The 16099-nt window shown below is 39.6% G+C and overlaps 1 protein-coding gene across 1 annotated transcript; it reads left to right on the top strand.

Annotated features, from left to right (window-relative positions):
• The first annotated feature begins 3649 nt into the window (after positions 1–3649).
• On the top strand, positions 3650–15308 carry LOC121677917 (ras-related protein Rab-11B-like). The gene is made up of 5 exons (XM_042057071.1): positions 3650–3951; positions 12204–12399; positions 12729–12922; positions 13247–13327; positions 14040–15308. The coding sequence occupies exons 1-5, from the start codon at positions 3768–3770 to the stop codon at positions 14183–14185; spliced, it is 801 nt and encodes a 266-aa protein (XP_041913005.1). The 5' UTR covers positions 3650–3767; the 3' UTR covers positions 14186–15308.
• Positions 15309–16099: the final 791 nt, after the last annotated feature.

Genomic DNA, 16099 nt, shown 5'->3' with positions numbered 1-16099 from the left:
TTTTTTTCGCATGCCCAAATTTCCGTCAATGAGTCCCGGGACACTGAAAGACCGGGGTACACGAAACTTGGTGGGCATGTAACCCCACATGGATAGCATGGAACCATCGTTTTTCGTTTTGATCTGTAGCCCCCCCGCTGGACTGGACCCCCGAAAGGAGGGTAGGGCAGACACAGTTTTCTGTGAATATCTCGAAAACTGTAGGGTTTAGGAGGACCATTTTTTTTTTGTATGTTGATCTCAAGGGGCCATGTCAACCCATTCCATAACCACTCATTTCATGTATAGCGCCACCTAGGTAAACACAAAAAAGTAAAAATGAGGTGTTGTAATTGAAGGTATCTGTGACCTAACATAGTCAAAACTGCACGAAATTGGAATTGTAGGATCATTATGACACCCTCTGTATGCACGCCAAGTTTTGTGGAATTCCGTTCATGGGGGGCCACACAATAAATTAATTTATGTTACTATACACCAACTGGCCTGTAGGTGGCCGGAGACAGTTTTCTGTGAATATCTCGATAACCGTAGGGCCTAGGAGGTCCACCTTTTTTATGTATGTTGGTCTTAAGGGGGCATGTCAACCCATCCCATTACCACTTATTTCATGTATAGCGCCACCTAGTTAAAAATTAAAAAGCAAAAAATTAGGTGTTTTCATCTCAATATCTCTGGCTGACAAGGTCAAAACTGCACGAAATTAAAAGTGTAGGATCATTATGACACCCTCTGAATGCATGCCAAGTTCTGTGTACTTTCGTTCATGGGGGGCCTTACAATAAAATAATTTATGTGTACATTTAGTGACGTACACCAACAAGGATTCCCGGGACACTGAAAGACCGGGGTACACAAAACTTGGTGGGCATGTACCCCCACATGGATAGCATGGAACCGTCATTTTTCGTTTTCATCTGCAGCCCCCCCGCTGGACTGGACCCCCCGAAAGGAGGGTAGGGCAGACACAGTTCTCTGTGAATCTTTTATGGTATGTTGGTCTCAAGGGCCCACATCAACCTGGCTCATTATCACTCATTTGTGATTTGCCCCCCCCCGGTAAAAAATGAAAATCAGTAGGATTAAAAGAAAGCCAAAATAAATATTCATCATCATCATCATGGCTGCATTTTCAGTATTGGCGAGAAGTAGTCGTTTGTCCACTAGATGGCGCATCGTTGCAGTGAGACGTAATTTTGTTGGAAGTTAAAAGTGGGTTGGAAAAAACAATGGACTCTTCATACAAGGACTGTAATTTACCGCAGCGAACATCTAATAAGGATAGGACGATGTTCACATGAAGTGTAATTCCCATTTCTTCTTGAAGCCGAAATAAATCTGAGGATGTTTATCGGACATGCTTGGTTTTTACTGGAGGTACGTTAATCTTGTAATATCAATAAGGACCTAGGTAATGTTACCGTTAGCGTTGGTTGAGTGATGGAGGCATTTGATTTATTGCATTTGTAGAAAACTATACATGCGGTTATACCAAGCAAATGTATAGCAGCACTGTTTGTATCTTTCGACTGTCATTTATTGCACGTGCTACAAAATCATTCTGTGCAATGGAAGATTTACCAACGTTACACCGGTCTGATACAGTTTTGCCTATACATGTGTGAGACTGAGACGCCTGTTTATTTTGTTTTAAGTGCGTGCAGGGTGTGAGAGGGGAATCGATGTGCTTTGATTACAGCTTGGTAGTTGTAGTCTGTGAAATTAAAAAGCACGTGTGTGTGAAGTATCCAAACAATGACACCTTCATTTCATTATGGCTGCTTTAGCAAAACACCTTAAGCTACTGTGTAGTGGGTCCCATTTAGAAGTGGCTACTTCATTCGCGCTTTCCTTGACTCATGGAGCTGCGTGAATGTTATTACAACTTTTCGCCACGATATGACAGTTTAAGTCCGCTTGATACTGTAAGGCGTAAGCCATTGGTTTCCAAAGGAGATTTTATTTGTGTCGCCAGCATAGCCTATTGACAATTTATGTTGTAAATAGGCCTACCTTATAATCCTACCTGTAGCTTAGGGAAGCTTTCTATTAGGATCTAGTTTGTTAGTTACCGTTTTGTCATAACTCCCTGATGCATTTTTGCATTTAGAATAGCCAGAGCGTGTATATCTCAATCGGAAAATTAAACAATATCGGGTGCCTATGGACTAGGCTGGGTGAACCCAGCCTGATCTGCCCGCTATTTATTTTTTGATTTCTTAAAAGATTGAGCTTGGTCTGATGAAAGCCAGACTAGCCATGGACCTCAGTTAAACAATGCAAGGGAACATGAATCAGCCTATATTTGCACTAACAATAACGGACAAAAGCTCTTCAACTTTGGCCCGTTAAAATGTGTATGAACAGTCTAGCGACGCATTTCATCAAGGCCCATTTGGACATGTCAGTTATTTGCACCACTGGTTAGATGTAAAACAGCATTTCGTTTCAGACTAGGCTACTGTTACTTAATTTGTGCATTAACAATAACGTTTCAGACTACTGTTACTTAATTTGTGCATTGACAATAAAGTATTACATGAACTAAAGATGACTAAAATCTTATGTAGAAGAAGAAACATTCACAAAAAATCCATCCATCCAAAAATGACCTTTGTTTTTGATAGCTGTTGAAAACGGCATGGAACTGACAGAGATGTTTTTGTTTAAAAATACATAAAAAATAAATAAATAAATAAATAACATTATGCTGATACCTTTTGCTTTTCCCAAATACAATGTAGCCTACAGGTGTAAGTGACCTTTCATCAATCCAGTTGCAATGGATGAACTGTGATGAACTGCCCTACTTGTGATTGTTTTTTATATTTTAAAGGTTTTATAACAATTCTACATCTTCTTTGGCTATTCTACAATCTATTCACCTTTTCAGCACCAGTAGGGTACTTTCTGTGCAGCCGCACACACACACTCAGGCATGCCAAACAAGCATACACAAAAGTTTCAAGAGTGGGGGATGGAGTAAAATATGGAGACAAATTGAAGTGTGATTTATTTTCGCGGAACGGATGTACAGGACTGAGCGGCGGTCATATTTTGTACCGCTATGCGGTACATCTAGTTCTTCTTCCATTCATAGAAATAAGGAAATAAGCCCACTTTTTCTTCGATTATGTTGGGGAGGAGAAATTAGCTGACAGAGAATGTCTAATAGGCCTAAGTAGATGGGCTCTGAACTAAAGAGCAACGTCTTGCACAATAATTTGCACTAGTCATAATGACGTTTGAGATATCTTCACCTTTCATTCTGCCTAGTCAAAACTGAATTAAAGATATCTGCTATTGCCATTTAAGATGTGTGACGAGTTGAATGTTGTTTTCAATGACGACAGATATCTGTAATTCAGTTTTGCCTAGTCAAAACTAAATTACAGATATCTCTATCTGACGTTTCGACTAGTCACAATTACGTTACAGATATCTTGAATGACAATTCCAACTATCCAAAATGTAATTGCGACTAGTCAGAAAGACGTTGTTGATATCTACAATGTTAATTCCAGATAGTCAAATTTAGCGGGTAAATGTTAAAATCGCTTACCATAGGCATGTTGTTAACAGTTCGGCCTACTGATAGTGGTGTGCGCTACATTTGATTTGCTATATTTTCTTTGACTACAGAAACACAAGGAAGAAATTGCTGACTAGACATGGATCACGGGTTTTCCACATGGAATTGACAGTGATGAAATACACGCAGATGATCTTGTTGAGGCCAAAGTCCTCCCTCTAGTGGCAGTCCTTCCATGATCTATCTTTCCACCAGCTTTTATAGCTCAGGATCCCCTAAGTTGCTTACCCCCTCGAGGCCGCTTGGGTTTCCTGCCGGTCTGACACAACCCGATTGTCCTCGCATAGTTTTTATCTTGTGTGGGGGAAAAAAGTCAACAATGGGAACGCGCGATGATGAATACGATTACTTATTCAAAGGTATGGTGTTTTCATGTTTAAGTAAGCCAGTGTATTTGGTGCTAAGTCATGGCTAGTAAGCTATTGGTACCGTTAACTAGCAATCCAGCTGGCTAACAGTAACGTTACCTGAGCCTAAAAGAGGAAGTCTTTGAAAGCAGTTATTTCTCGTCATGAACTTGGGTTAGCTGGTTAGCTAGAAATGGGAAGCAGATGAGAGATGGCCATTGCCGGCCAATTATTTCAACATGAATCTGTTTCTAATATGTTATTTGTGTAGCTTTTGCACTGTTGACAAGTAATGCTTTAACGTTTGCGGATATGTGTAGCTTGCCAGCTAGCGTACTGCCATATCGTCGCTAGCTTGCTGGCTAATGTTAAATAAATAAAGTCGATCCACCCGCTAGGTTTACCAGTTAACGTTAGCCAGATCATGGGCAACCAAGTTAACTAACCTAAGCGTCTACCTTAAAATCTAAATTCGCTGACCTAGTACAACCGAATGAGAGAAGACTATTGATAATATAGTAGAATCATTTAGCTGGGCCCCTGTGTTGTGACAACCAGATAGACGGGCTGGTTCAGCTAGCTTTAGTTAGCCTTAAGCTAACCTCGGTCCGCTAGTTGGCATTCCTTTAGCCACTGGTCAGATCACAAAGGTAATGTTACCCTTCCTGGGTAGCCATCGTCTAACGTTGCCACAAATCGCACAAACCCACACGGGTGGGTAACGCCATTTGTAATAATATTTCATGTTTTCTGTCGCTGAGGCTGATGTAGTGATATCATGGTGACACGAGTCCCTTATTTTGTCCGACATGTGAAGTTGTTTTAACTGGGAGTAACGTCAATTAGTTGTGCTTGCGACAGGTGTGTTCTGTCTGCAATCTGATTAATTTAATGTTACCCTGTCAGTCTTCTAGCCAGCTAACATCAGCATAGTCCAACAATGCGTACATCATTAACAAGCATGTTATTCCCTTACCAGTATTAGAGCCAGTCAGATAAAACAAACACATTTTCAAATAAAATCCTCACGGTAGTTGTTATGAACTACATGTTATGTGTCGAGGAAGATCTTGTCCAAGTTGTCTTAAGTGATCTCATGCATGAGATATTTGCATTAGATCAGTTGCATACAGTAGGTGGCACATCGGTGGTATTAGTACTGTAACGGTATCAGTGATTTTGGATTACACACTGCTGTTTGGCATTTTACTTTGAATGACAGCTGTCCGGTATGACTTTAGTGACCTTTACAGTGACCTTTGTCACTAAATGATATCAACACTAGTAATATTTAAGGGTGAAAATACATAGCTACAAGATACAGAAATACAGTTTGGCATTTCAATGTTTTTTAATTATTATTATTATTATTATTATTAATGAAAGCTTTGCCCTGATCTCAACAACACTTTTATGGCACACAACAATGTGAAATGCATCTCCATTCTGCAATGAGTAGTTCAGATGATCTATTTCCTCATAAGCATTGAAGCCTAGAAGTCAGTGCGTGTTTATGGGCCCTAGAATGTTGTACATGGTACAGGTTTACTTCTGTCAACATAGCCAAAGGGAACACTTATAGGCCAAGGCGACAGTAAGGGTAAATATCAAAAATGCTAAATAAAACCAAGATGTATATGTGTAACCTTGTAAAATATGTGGATTTGGATATATGGGCAATACAAAATGCTTTTTACCATGAGAAGTTGTAGCTACTGTTCTGAATCCCCTTGCTAGCTGTTGCACTGGGGAAGTTACAATATGAATAAATGGATTTACCTTATCCTGACACAGCCTTGAAACAAGTAAATACTTTTGTGGAGTGATCTGAGAAGGAGAACTAGGCTAGGGAACTGTGTACATTTCCTCTTGTCGTTTAGCAAGACATTGACACAAGTAAAGGTGGTTGCTTTAATATCCACAATATTCAAGGTTTTCAAAAATTGTCATCTTTTTGGGGGTAATACATAATGCAGTGAAATATATATCTAGTGGAAGATATGCGTTGTCAGTTCTTGGAATAGCCTTTTCATTGCAAATTTGCAATCTTCCTGCATTGCATCTTGACTTGAGATGGAATAGGCTATATATCATCACAAAGAAGGAAATCAGGATTTCCAAAGGGTGGGACTGAATGGGAGTGGAGGGGACAGGGAAGAATCGTGCAAGGAACCACATTTAAAGAGCAATTGGCAGGTTGATTGCAAAACTGAATTTATACTTCTTGTCTGAAAATGTCTTTTTAAAAATGTATATGTACGAATTAGGCCTAATATGAGTCACAAAACCTACGGACAGTAATTCAGATGAAAGTGTACCCATTTTAAGCATATACTATGAGAAGGTAAACGTCTTAAATTGGCACTTGAGCTCTGCTGACATTGTGTGTGTAGATACTAGTCTGAGCAGACTGGCTACATCTCAAAGCTCTATTTGCATACGGCCTTTCTCCTCGGTCCTTAGTCCTCCAGGTCGTGCCCCGAAAATCATTCAAAGCTCAACGTCATCGAGAATATCTCTTTTTTTCTAATTGCAACCAGAGGAGACAAGGCTGAGGAGGGAGGTGGAAGGCCCGATACACGAGGAAACATGAGCATCCTATTAGAGCCCGACCGATAAAGGATTTTGAAGGTCGATACCGGTACAAATATTTGTTGATTTAAAAATCCGATATTCCGATATATCGGCCTATATATATATATATATATATATATATATATATAATTTTTAATTTTTTTTTTTTTTTTTTTTTCAGAAACGCGCAACAAAACATTAACAGATTTCCCTAACATTAGTTATTTGTAGTTATTTATGAGTATTGACTAAAATAATATGATAATGCATTTCAAAAACAAACTTGTTTATTTTTAAATAATATTGTCACAGTGGAACAGAGGAACATTGAAATATATTAAAGTTCTGATAAATAAAATGTATAAAATAGAAACTTAAGATATTCTTTTGAACAAAAACATAATAACAACAACAACCAAATCAAAGTTACCAGTATTAAAAGACTTAGTAAGCTTCATAAATATAACTTTGAACTAAGACTTAATAATTACAAAAAATAATGATGACATTATTACTATCGAAAGTGAAGTGTGGCGTCTGCGACTTTCATCTAGTGTTGAGGTGTCGCCCGGTGCGTATAGTCTCCAAAAAACCTAATACTCAACAATTACAGGCCACATAAACAAGGGGTAACATTTACCCCTTGTTTATGTGGCCTGTAATTGTTTTTTCGGCTTTTTGAAAAATACACTGTTGGAACTACTTAGCCCCTGTGTGCGATCTCCCCTTTCTTCACTTGGACATTATTACTATCATCATCATTTGTATTATCCTTAAACAAGATAAAGGTCACTCTTAAATGTTTGCGTGTGTAATAATTAGTCCCTATTGCCTTATAAGCTACCTTATAATTACAATGTCAACTTGCTTATCCCTTTACCTGCACTTTTAAAATTATTTCCATCAAGCTACATCAAACCATTTTCAATCATCAGTTGCTGCCTGCCTTCTAAAACCTACTATTTAGTGATCTAAATCCAGTAACTCTCTGAAACGCACATTTGGCGTCATTGGATTTCACACACGTGTAAAAGAAAAGCTAACTTTTATGCACAAGCTACGTTTGATACTTTTTCTCTATGTCTAAATGTTCACTCATCGCACGTCTAACTTACATTTTACAATGCAGGGACTGTAACTACAGATATACTAGTTATAAATCATTACTTTATTTAGGCAGAATAAGTTCGTTGTGGTTTCCAAGCTCATTAATGTTAACGTTAGCGGTCTTCCACTGATTCATGGCATATAGCTAGCTTTGTGGTTAGCTAGTCTATGATGAGCCCTAATTTAGCAATGGATAACGTCATACTGCAAATTGTAAAACATACGCTTTCAAAATAACAGGCCAGGGAGAGATGATACGTCTCACTGCTATAACTGTCACGCTATTAAAGAAATACATCTTCAGTCACATTGTCAAAAGTTAAAAGAACAGACAGTCAACTACACTGTAACAACGTAACGTAATTACTAGCTAATTCCTCTTCACTCTCGGCTTATTTAACAGCAGCAAAACTGGACATTGTTTTCACGAATTTTGTCATGCTTATTTGAGTTAAGAGAACTGATGGGGATGTTCTTTTAATTGTTATTTCAAGCAATGTATGTCTCGTGACCAAATCACCATGAACACACTTCTGATGATCTCACTCGCGGATAACTGGTTCTCTCTGCCCGATTCTGGCTGGATCAGCAGGTTGCAGGATATGTGGTGCGTTATACACGAGTGTTGCCAGCAGGGACGGTGTGGAGTGCCCTCTGGTGGACAACCTATACAACACCAACACTCATGACATGGTTTAAGGGTGTTTCATCCGTTTTTATTTTATTTTTAAAATATTCATTTATCGGCCATTATAAATGTCGATACCGATAAAATGCCTAATATCGGCCGATAAATCGGTCGGGCTCTACATCCTATGTGGAAGCGTTTTCAGTCGGAATAGTGAGATCACATTGGTCCAAGCTGTCAAGGTGAAAAGTTCCCTCCCATGTCTATCAACCCTCGGTTTCCGACAACTTCGTAGGGATTTATTAGCAACAATAAATTAGTAGATAGACCAAGAAAATATCTTTATATGCTGGAATTGTCATGAACTACCATGCAAACTTTAAAAAAAGGTGTGTGCCTGTTAAAGCATTGTACTTAAATAAGTATTCATTCATGTCCCGAGAACTATCAAACATTACCTAATTATCAGGGTCAATAAGTGGGAATAGTCCATGATTAATACGATATTTTTAGGCTTTGGTATCAGTTCATATTCTCTGCAATTTGCGTGTCTGTCTATTCGAACCTAAGAGGTGATGCGCCTCGTCATCAGTAATTGACGTCTCTTAAAAGTGATGTGTGAGTGAGCAGGACCTCTCATCTTTCATATCTGTCTCTCCTTCATTCCTCCATCCTCCTATCATTCCTTCCTTGTTTCCTTTACAAAAATAATTGGAAGGAGGAGTTAGGACAAGAGGGAGGGAGGGAGGATGGACAGAAAGACAAATGATCGGCACCCAATGTGTTTGCGCTGGTTGCACTAATTCCAGCCTGTCAGGACATCATGTCCACCTTTTTCCTAACAAGAAAAGCAAGGGTTTTCGTGATTGGGTGTGTTTTATGCAGGTAGCCTAAATAGAGGGGACTTCACCGTCTCATCTGTCACAAAACGTTTACACAGACATTAATGTTCCAAGTATTGACCGTATTCAGAATAATACAATATTGTGAATATGGTGTTTACATGATTTGTTGATAAAATGTTCCATTCATAGTCCATTTACATGTCAAAGTTCATAACGTTCCTTCGGTGAATGTTTCCATTGTGTGTGTTCAGATACCTGGAAGTATTGTTACATTGTGTTTGTTGCATATTTGCGCTGACATTGCCAGTGTTATTCCATTTTGTAAATGTCTTGTTAGAATGTGAGTGTTTGTTTATCGGCCGCGGTATGAACGCAAATGCGTTTAATTTAATTAAATGCTCTATGCAGGACTCCATTTTGAGTTTGCTTCCTACTGGGCAATCAACTTCCTGTTTACAGTGTACCCAGTAGGCTATGACAGAAAATTACTTGCCTGACTGAAGATTACTGGCCTGTCAGTTTTAATATAGTAGGCTTTTTCTAATTGAACAACATAGCTAAAGTTATCTAACCAGTTCAGTAACATCAGTTGCTTGATTAAGGTTAAGAACATTTTAAACCCTTTTCCCGTTTGCTGGAGGGAGTGGCACACAACATTTTCACAAAGTCCATGAGTCAAGGTCCTGAAGACAATGACTATAGAAAAAAGCCACATTTGCCAATGTTTTATTGTAAGCAGGAAGTTGATATGCCAGTACAAGCAAATCCAAAATGGGGTGGAGGCATAGAGCCTATTGTAATTAGGCTCGCGGTTATGTTATCCCTTGCTAGTTTGCTAGTGTAGGCTACTGTTTTGACCCTTGCACTTGTAGTTAACTTGGCAGCAGCTGCCTAAGCTATACTGCCACTTATGGTTATGGGATTTGGCAGACGCTTTTGTCCAAAGTGTCCTATAGGCCAAAGTGAGATATTTAATGACATGTCATTAATAAGCTGTCTAACATGTGTTTCTTTCTTCCTCACCCCAAAAGTGTAGCCTACCTTCTTCATTCCCGACATCTTTTCTGTAGCTGTAACCTGCATAGCTCCGCTCATAAACTTTTCCGCCAGAAAGTCGTGACAGAAGAAATATGGGCCGTCAAACAGTTTGATGTTATTTGTCATATTGCCCAATAGTCGAGAAATAGTGTTAATATTCCAATAGGACTTTAAATAAAGGCAATCTACATGGATGCTTGATCACTGAGTCACTCACCAAAACTACCTCTTTCCTACCTCTGCCCAAACTCTTTCCTCTGCCTGTCATACCTTCCCCTGTTCTCTCCCTGGCCCCTGTCTCACCTAGGTGGCTCATAATTATAGGGATGTGGCCTGTCACAGGTGTTTTTTTTCGTTGTTTATAATCTCCTCTGAGTCTGTCAGGATTAGGGGTGAACGATTTTGGAAAAAAATCTAATTGCGATTTTTCTCACCAATATTGCGATTGCGATGCGATATGCAATTATTTTTAAGCTCTTTATCTTCTGTCTTATTCAACAAAGACAAGCAATATATTATTATATAGTATGACCAACACAAAATTAGATAAGTTAAACATAAACTGTTCTTTCCTGGAGCCCAGGCCTATGTTATGATGGCATTAAGTCATTGAATAAGATTGATGAATGAAATATTTTTTATTTAACTATTTTAATCACATTAGTAGACCTATATTTGTTGAACTTCCAGCCTTGTAAACATTTAATGATTCTGATTCGTTTCTATTTTGTTTCTATTTCATGTAGATATGACCTTCTTTCGTTAGTTAACAAATACATGCAGTGGCACTGACACGGCTTCTCATTGTCCTGTGCTCTCCATACACGCACGCCCACACACACACACAGACCCGCTCCTCTCCTCTGTAGGCTACTTGCACGTGAATCGGAACAAACTACTGTAGATTGTTGTAGCGCAAATAAATGCGGCCGAATGACCGTTCGGCTCGGTGTTAACTAAAGGTTAGCATCATCAACACCGCAGCGCAATACGCATGCATGCAAATTAACTAGTTTGTTCACATCACAACAAAGCCAATCGTGGAGACAAAACTCTTTAAACAGGCAAAGTTAGCAGCAGTTAGCAGCATGTATGTAGCCTAGAGCCTTAGCTGGTAAGCTAATGTTAGAACAGCTGGGTTTTTGGTGGTTAGCTGTGTCAACTACTTGCGGATAACATTATGCATCAATTAAATGTTTGTGCCGCCAACCCCCTTGGATATCACAAATGCCCCCACTGTCACTGTACTCCAGTAAACAAAGTCCCCAGTGCACAGGTGAATGCACTAAACAGTCTGGAGTGGAGTTTTAATCGTCAGCTGGACAAGTGAACGAAGTTACCAGCCAGAGTAGCAGCACAGGGGAATTATGAACTAGAACCAGGGACATGGCAGGTTCGGGCAAAAGGTAATGAAGAGGTTTATTTTTAACCTGATCAGACCTTTCTTTACACTGTTAGCTGGTCCTCTTGTTTATGTTTTTTGCTTCTTCAGTGGTCGGTGAGAAGAGTCGGTGGCGCGTCGGCAAGCGCAAGTGCGTTTTGTTGACGTCACATATTACAAATCGCAGCCTTTGGGTTTGAAAATCGTGTTTCATCATATCGCGATATTATCGCAAATGCAATATATCGTTCAGCCCTAGTCAGGATCCATACACCATTCATTGAAATTGACCTGTTTGCCTTCCATTACCTCACATCCGGTTAGTGATTTATAGATGTGGAAGTTATTCTCTCTCAATTTTCTCACAATATGTTGTTTCTGGCGTAGTTATAATATTTTTCTGTCTGTGAATCTAGTTCCTTCATCGTTTAGCTACACTATTTTTAAAGGCACTATTTTTTTCCTGGTTCAACGCCAGTGTCTTGTCATTTGTACGCATGCACAATTATCATCAGTCATCATTCAGGTCAAACATTTCCTGTACAGTCATGTGCTTTCAAAATATTTGCCTACTTGTGGCATTGAACGTCAATGCTGTTGAGGGAAAAGCTTATATCTTAATTTTTTTTTGGCACATTTTGTTTGTCAAATCAATTATCTTCACCTACGTGTTCCTTTTATTTTGGGGCAGTGGTGCTGATTGGGGACTCTGGTGTTGGAAAGAGTAACCTGCTGTCTCGCTTCACTCGGAATGAGTTCAACCTGGAGAGCAAAAGCACCATCGGAGTGGAGTTTGCCACACGCAGCATTCAGGTGGACAGTAAGACGATAAAGGCTCAGATCTGGGACACAGCTGGACAGGAGCGCTACAGGGCCATCACGTCAGCGTAAGTAGGAGGGTCACTGGAACACAGGAGAGGTCAGGGTTGGTCCTTGATTGATTCTCTCACCATTTTAAGGTTAAAGAGAGTAAATAGATTATGTAACTTACAAATGAGGAACAGAATCTAAGCTACAGTATATAGAAGACCTGTTGAGAGTAAAGAGAAAGTACTTATCAGGTTATCAGTTTGAGCAAAGAGGAAGCTAGAGGTGTTTCAAAAGAAGGTGGTTTCGGAGAGTCTTCAAGCTGTATGCATTATGTATCTTTCTGAAACTATGCTTGACCTTTTTCCTGCATTCCCTCACATCCTGTATTTATTTTTTTACCGAACAGGTATTATCGGGGGGCCGTTGGGGCTTTGCTGGTGTATGACATCGCCAAGCACCTGACCTATGAGAATGTGGAGCGCTGGCTGAAGGAGCTGAGGGACCATGCCGACAACAACATCGTCATCATGCTGGTGGGCAACAAGAGTGACCTGCGCCATCTGAGGGCCGTGCCTACTGATGAGGCCCGGGCCTTTGCAGGTGAACACGCCGCACTCTGGTGTCCTCCAACTCAGGACCACACACTTTGGTTGGGCCACTCTGTGAGCTTCAGTCTAATTGGGCAGTGGTAGCGGTGGTAGCGTAGTGGTTAAGGAGCTGGGCTAGCTAGCATGCAGTAGCCTGAAAAGTTTGAAAAGTGGATTCAATTCCCGGCTTTCACAGTTGTGCCCTTGAGCAAAGCACTTAACCCAAAGATGTTCCGGGGACAATGCACTCTGACGACCACATGTTTCACTTGTCTCTGATGTCTCACTTTAAGACTCCGTTTTTAATTGATTTTTTTTTTTTTTTGCTTGTCTCCAGAGAAAAACACCCTTTCCTTCATTGAAACGTCAGCCCTAGACTCAACAAATGTGGAGGAGGCTTTCAAGAACATCCTAACAGGTAAGTTCTGCACCTTAACCCTTAAAGGAGTACCGTCACACCGGTGTGACGGGAATGTTGGGAAATTAACATTCTAAAGAATATCTGGGTTCATTGAATTCAACATAGAATTTTAGAACCTTCAATTGTTGCGGAACTTAGAATGTTCAAAAACCTACACCTTTAAGGGTTAAGTGTTAGTAGTGTAACATGAACAAACAATGATGTAATTCAAGGCAGTCGTCCAATTAATTCTTGATTGATACATTAGTTTGGTAAGGTTGAAGTTTTAGGTTTCTCATATTTTCTCTGTGGTAGACTGAATTAAAGAGTCTGAGCGTAGACTCAGTGGTTAAACTGAATTAGGCTTTAGTACAGTGCCATTTATGTAGAGCTAAACTTAATTCTTGTTCTAGCTTAAAGCATACACATTTCATACCGTGAACCCCAACTGCTCACAGGACCAGACTCTCTCGGAGGCAGAGGCTGTTTAAATTTCGCCTCAGCTAACTTGCAGAGTTCAGGAGAGTAGTAGGTTACCCCTCAATACAGTGCTGGTATTGCAGGTTTATGTAATGACCATATTTAAAGAATGTATATATTTTTTTCTAATGATCATTCTATGATGCTCATGAATATTTCAACAACTAATTAATAAACGTGCAAGATTGCAAGAACTAGAGCACAATCAACTTCTTTAGCACATCTGATTTCTTTTTTTTTTTCCTTCTAGAAATCTACCGGATTGTGTCACAGAAGCAGATTGCGGATCGGTCTGCACATGATGAATCTCCAGGCAACAATGTAGTTGACATCAGTGTGCCCCCCACCACTGATGGGCAGAAAGGAAACAAACTACAGTGCTGTCAGAACCTGTGACCCCCCCCCCCCCCCCCCTCCACACACACACACACACACGCTGTTGTGCGCGCACACACACGACACGCATACAAACGGCCTTCACCTTTCACCTTTCACCTCTTCCTACACTCGTCATCTCCGCTTTGCCCCTGTGTATTTTGTTGCTGCTGTCTCTCTTTTGACCTCTTTGTCATTTACACGGAATTCTAGAACGTCGCCGACAAGTATCAATTTCTAGATAACATTCCTTCTGTGTGTTTTTTTTCTCTCTCTTGTCCTTGTAGTATTTTTTCCTCTTTTCTCTGCTATGCTAGAGCTCAGAGCTCTGTCTTTAGCAGTTAGCAGTTGGTTTATGGCCACTGATCATGTGACCCGCTCCTGCTGATGGAATGGTGAGAGATCAGTCTGACCAGAGCTTTTACCCCCTCTGGGTGTTTCCTTGGAATCCCTGTACAAATGTGTGGTGAACAATAAGCAAATGTCTTTGTAATGGAGTCAATTTGACTGGCAAGTGGTTCCATGGAAATGCTGGTGAATGAATTTGTAAGGCCTAGATTGTAGAGAAACCAAGAGGGCTGCAGTCATTTTGTTTTTGTTTGTTTGTTTGTTTTGGTATAATTTCTCTCCTTGGAAAGGCAACATTTCAAAACAGCACATGTGTTTTTTGTGTCAGAGACATTGTGTTAGTACTGGGAGTATTGGGAGGGGTTACTGTTGGTTTCCTGTGTTTTAGTCCATGGTCATTGATTGAAAATACAGACTAGCTGCCTGGGAAGCCAGCGTGTAAACAACTCCACTGTCAATCATAAAAATGAAAAAAACATTACCTGTCAACCTACTAATTGTAATTTACAAAAAGAGAGAACTCTAACCAGTACATGGCAATACAAGTGGTAGTGTTGATAAACCTGTTTACGGTGTTGTACATCCTCGTTGGCCACAAATGAGAAGAAATTTAAGAAGAAATGTTGCATTGATGGTTGGTTTGAAAATGCCTTATGTTTCCCCATACTGTCATGAACATGCCTTCTTAAAGTGTGGGTATATGTAACTCTTATGCATCATTATACATCACTCAATTCTGTTTGTTTGCCTTTTATCAAGTAATGTTGAAATAAAAATAAACCAAATCTGTGTCAAACAGTGGCAAATATTTTTTTTAAAACTATGTTAATTTAGGGGTAAGTGAATTGAAACATGGTAAAAGATCACTGAACTTCAGCGAATTACCATGTAAGAGGTCTGTCACATAGTGAGATGTTGAGTAAGTTGACCAAAAGCGAACATAGAAACATTTGTTTTCATCAGTCACTTATGATTGTCATTGGGTTAAATTTTATTTTACAATGTTTCCTGTCTTTCAACATCAATTTGTTTGATTGATTAGATTCCACTCTGTGGTTTGGTTCCTGTTTTAGGAAAGGAACTTATATTTACAATTGTAAGTTGGCTTACAATATATGGTATTCCTACACTTCATTAATATTTCTACATGGCCTTTGCTGTTTTGCCTGGTACATGTGCATTTAATTAGCTCATGATCAGGTCAATATCTCATGACTACATTACACTATTCACTGCTATTCTGCACTGCACAAGTATGGCCTTGATCAGTCATCAGTCCGTTCTGTGCAATACTTTAGACTACAAAATGATGTGATCCAATGTGTATCTTCGTTCATACCCTTGAAGAGTGACTAAAATTGTTCCACAGACTGACAATGCCAGACTAGAAAAAAGGTACAAGGTGAAAGAAACATGATTCAACTATTAAAATATTGCATTCTCACAGTTCTTTCTTGCATCAGGACAACCACATCTGACCAAACTCTTCATGCATAAATGTAGGCAACTTGAATACCAGCTATCTCTGATTTACATTATTCCGTTGCCAGCCCCAAGTAGCTCACAACATTAGTTAGCAACGGTGTG

Source organism: Alosa sapidissima, chromosome 12 (genome assembly GCF_018492685.1).
Source record: "Alosa sapidissima isolate fAloSap1 chromosome 12, fAloSap1.pri, whole genome shotgun sequence".
Classification (NCBI taxonomy): Eukaryota; Metazoa; Chordata; class Actinopteri; order Clupeiformes; family Clupeidae; genus Alosa; species Alosa sapidissima.
This window is presented reverse-complemented; position numbering and strand designations above follow the sequence as displayed.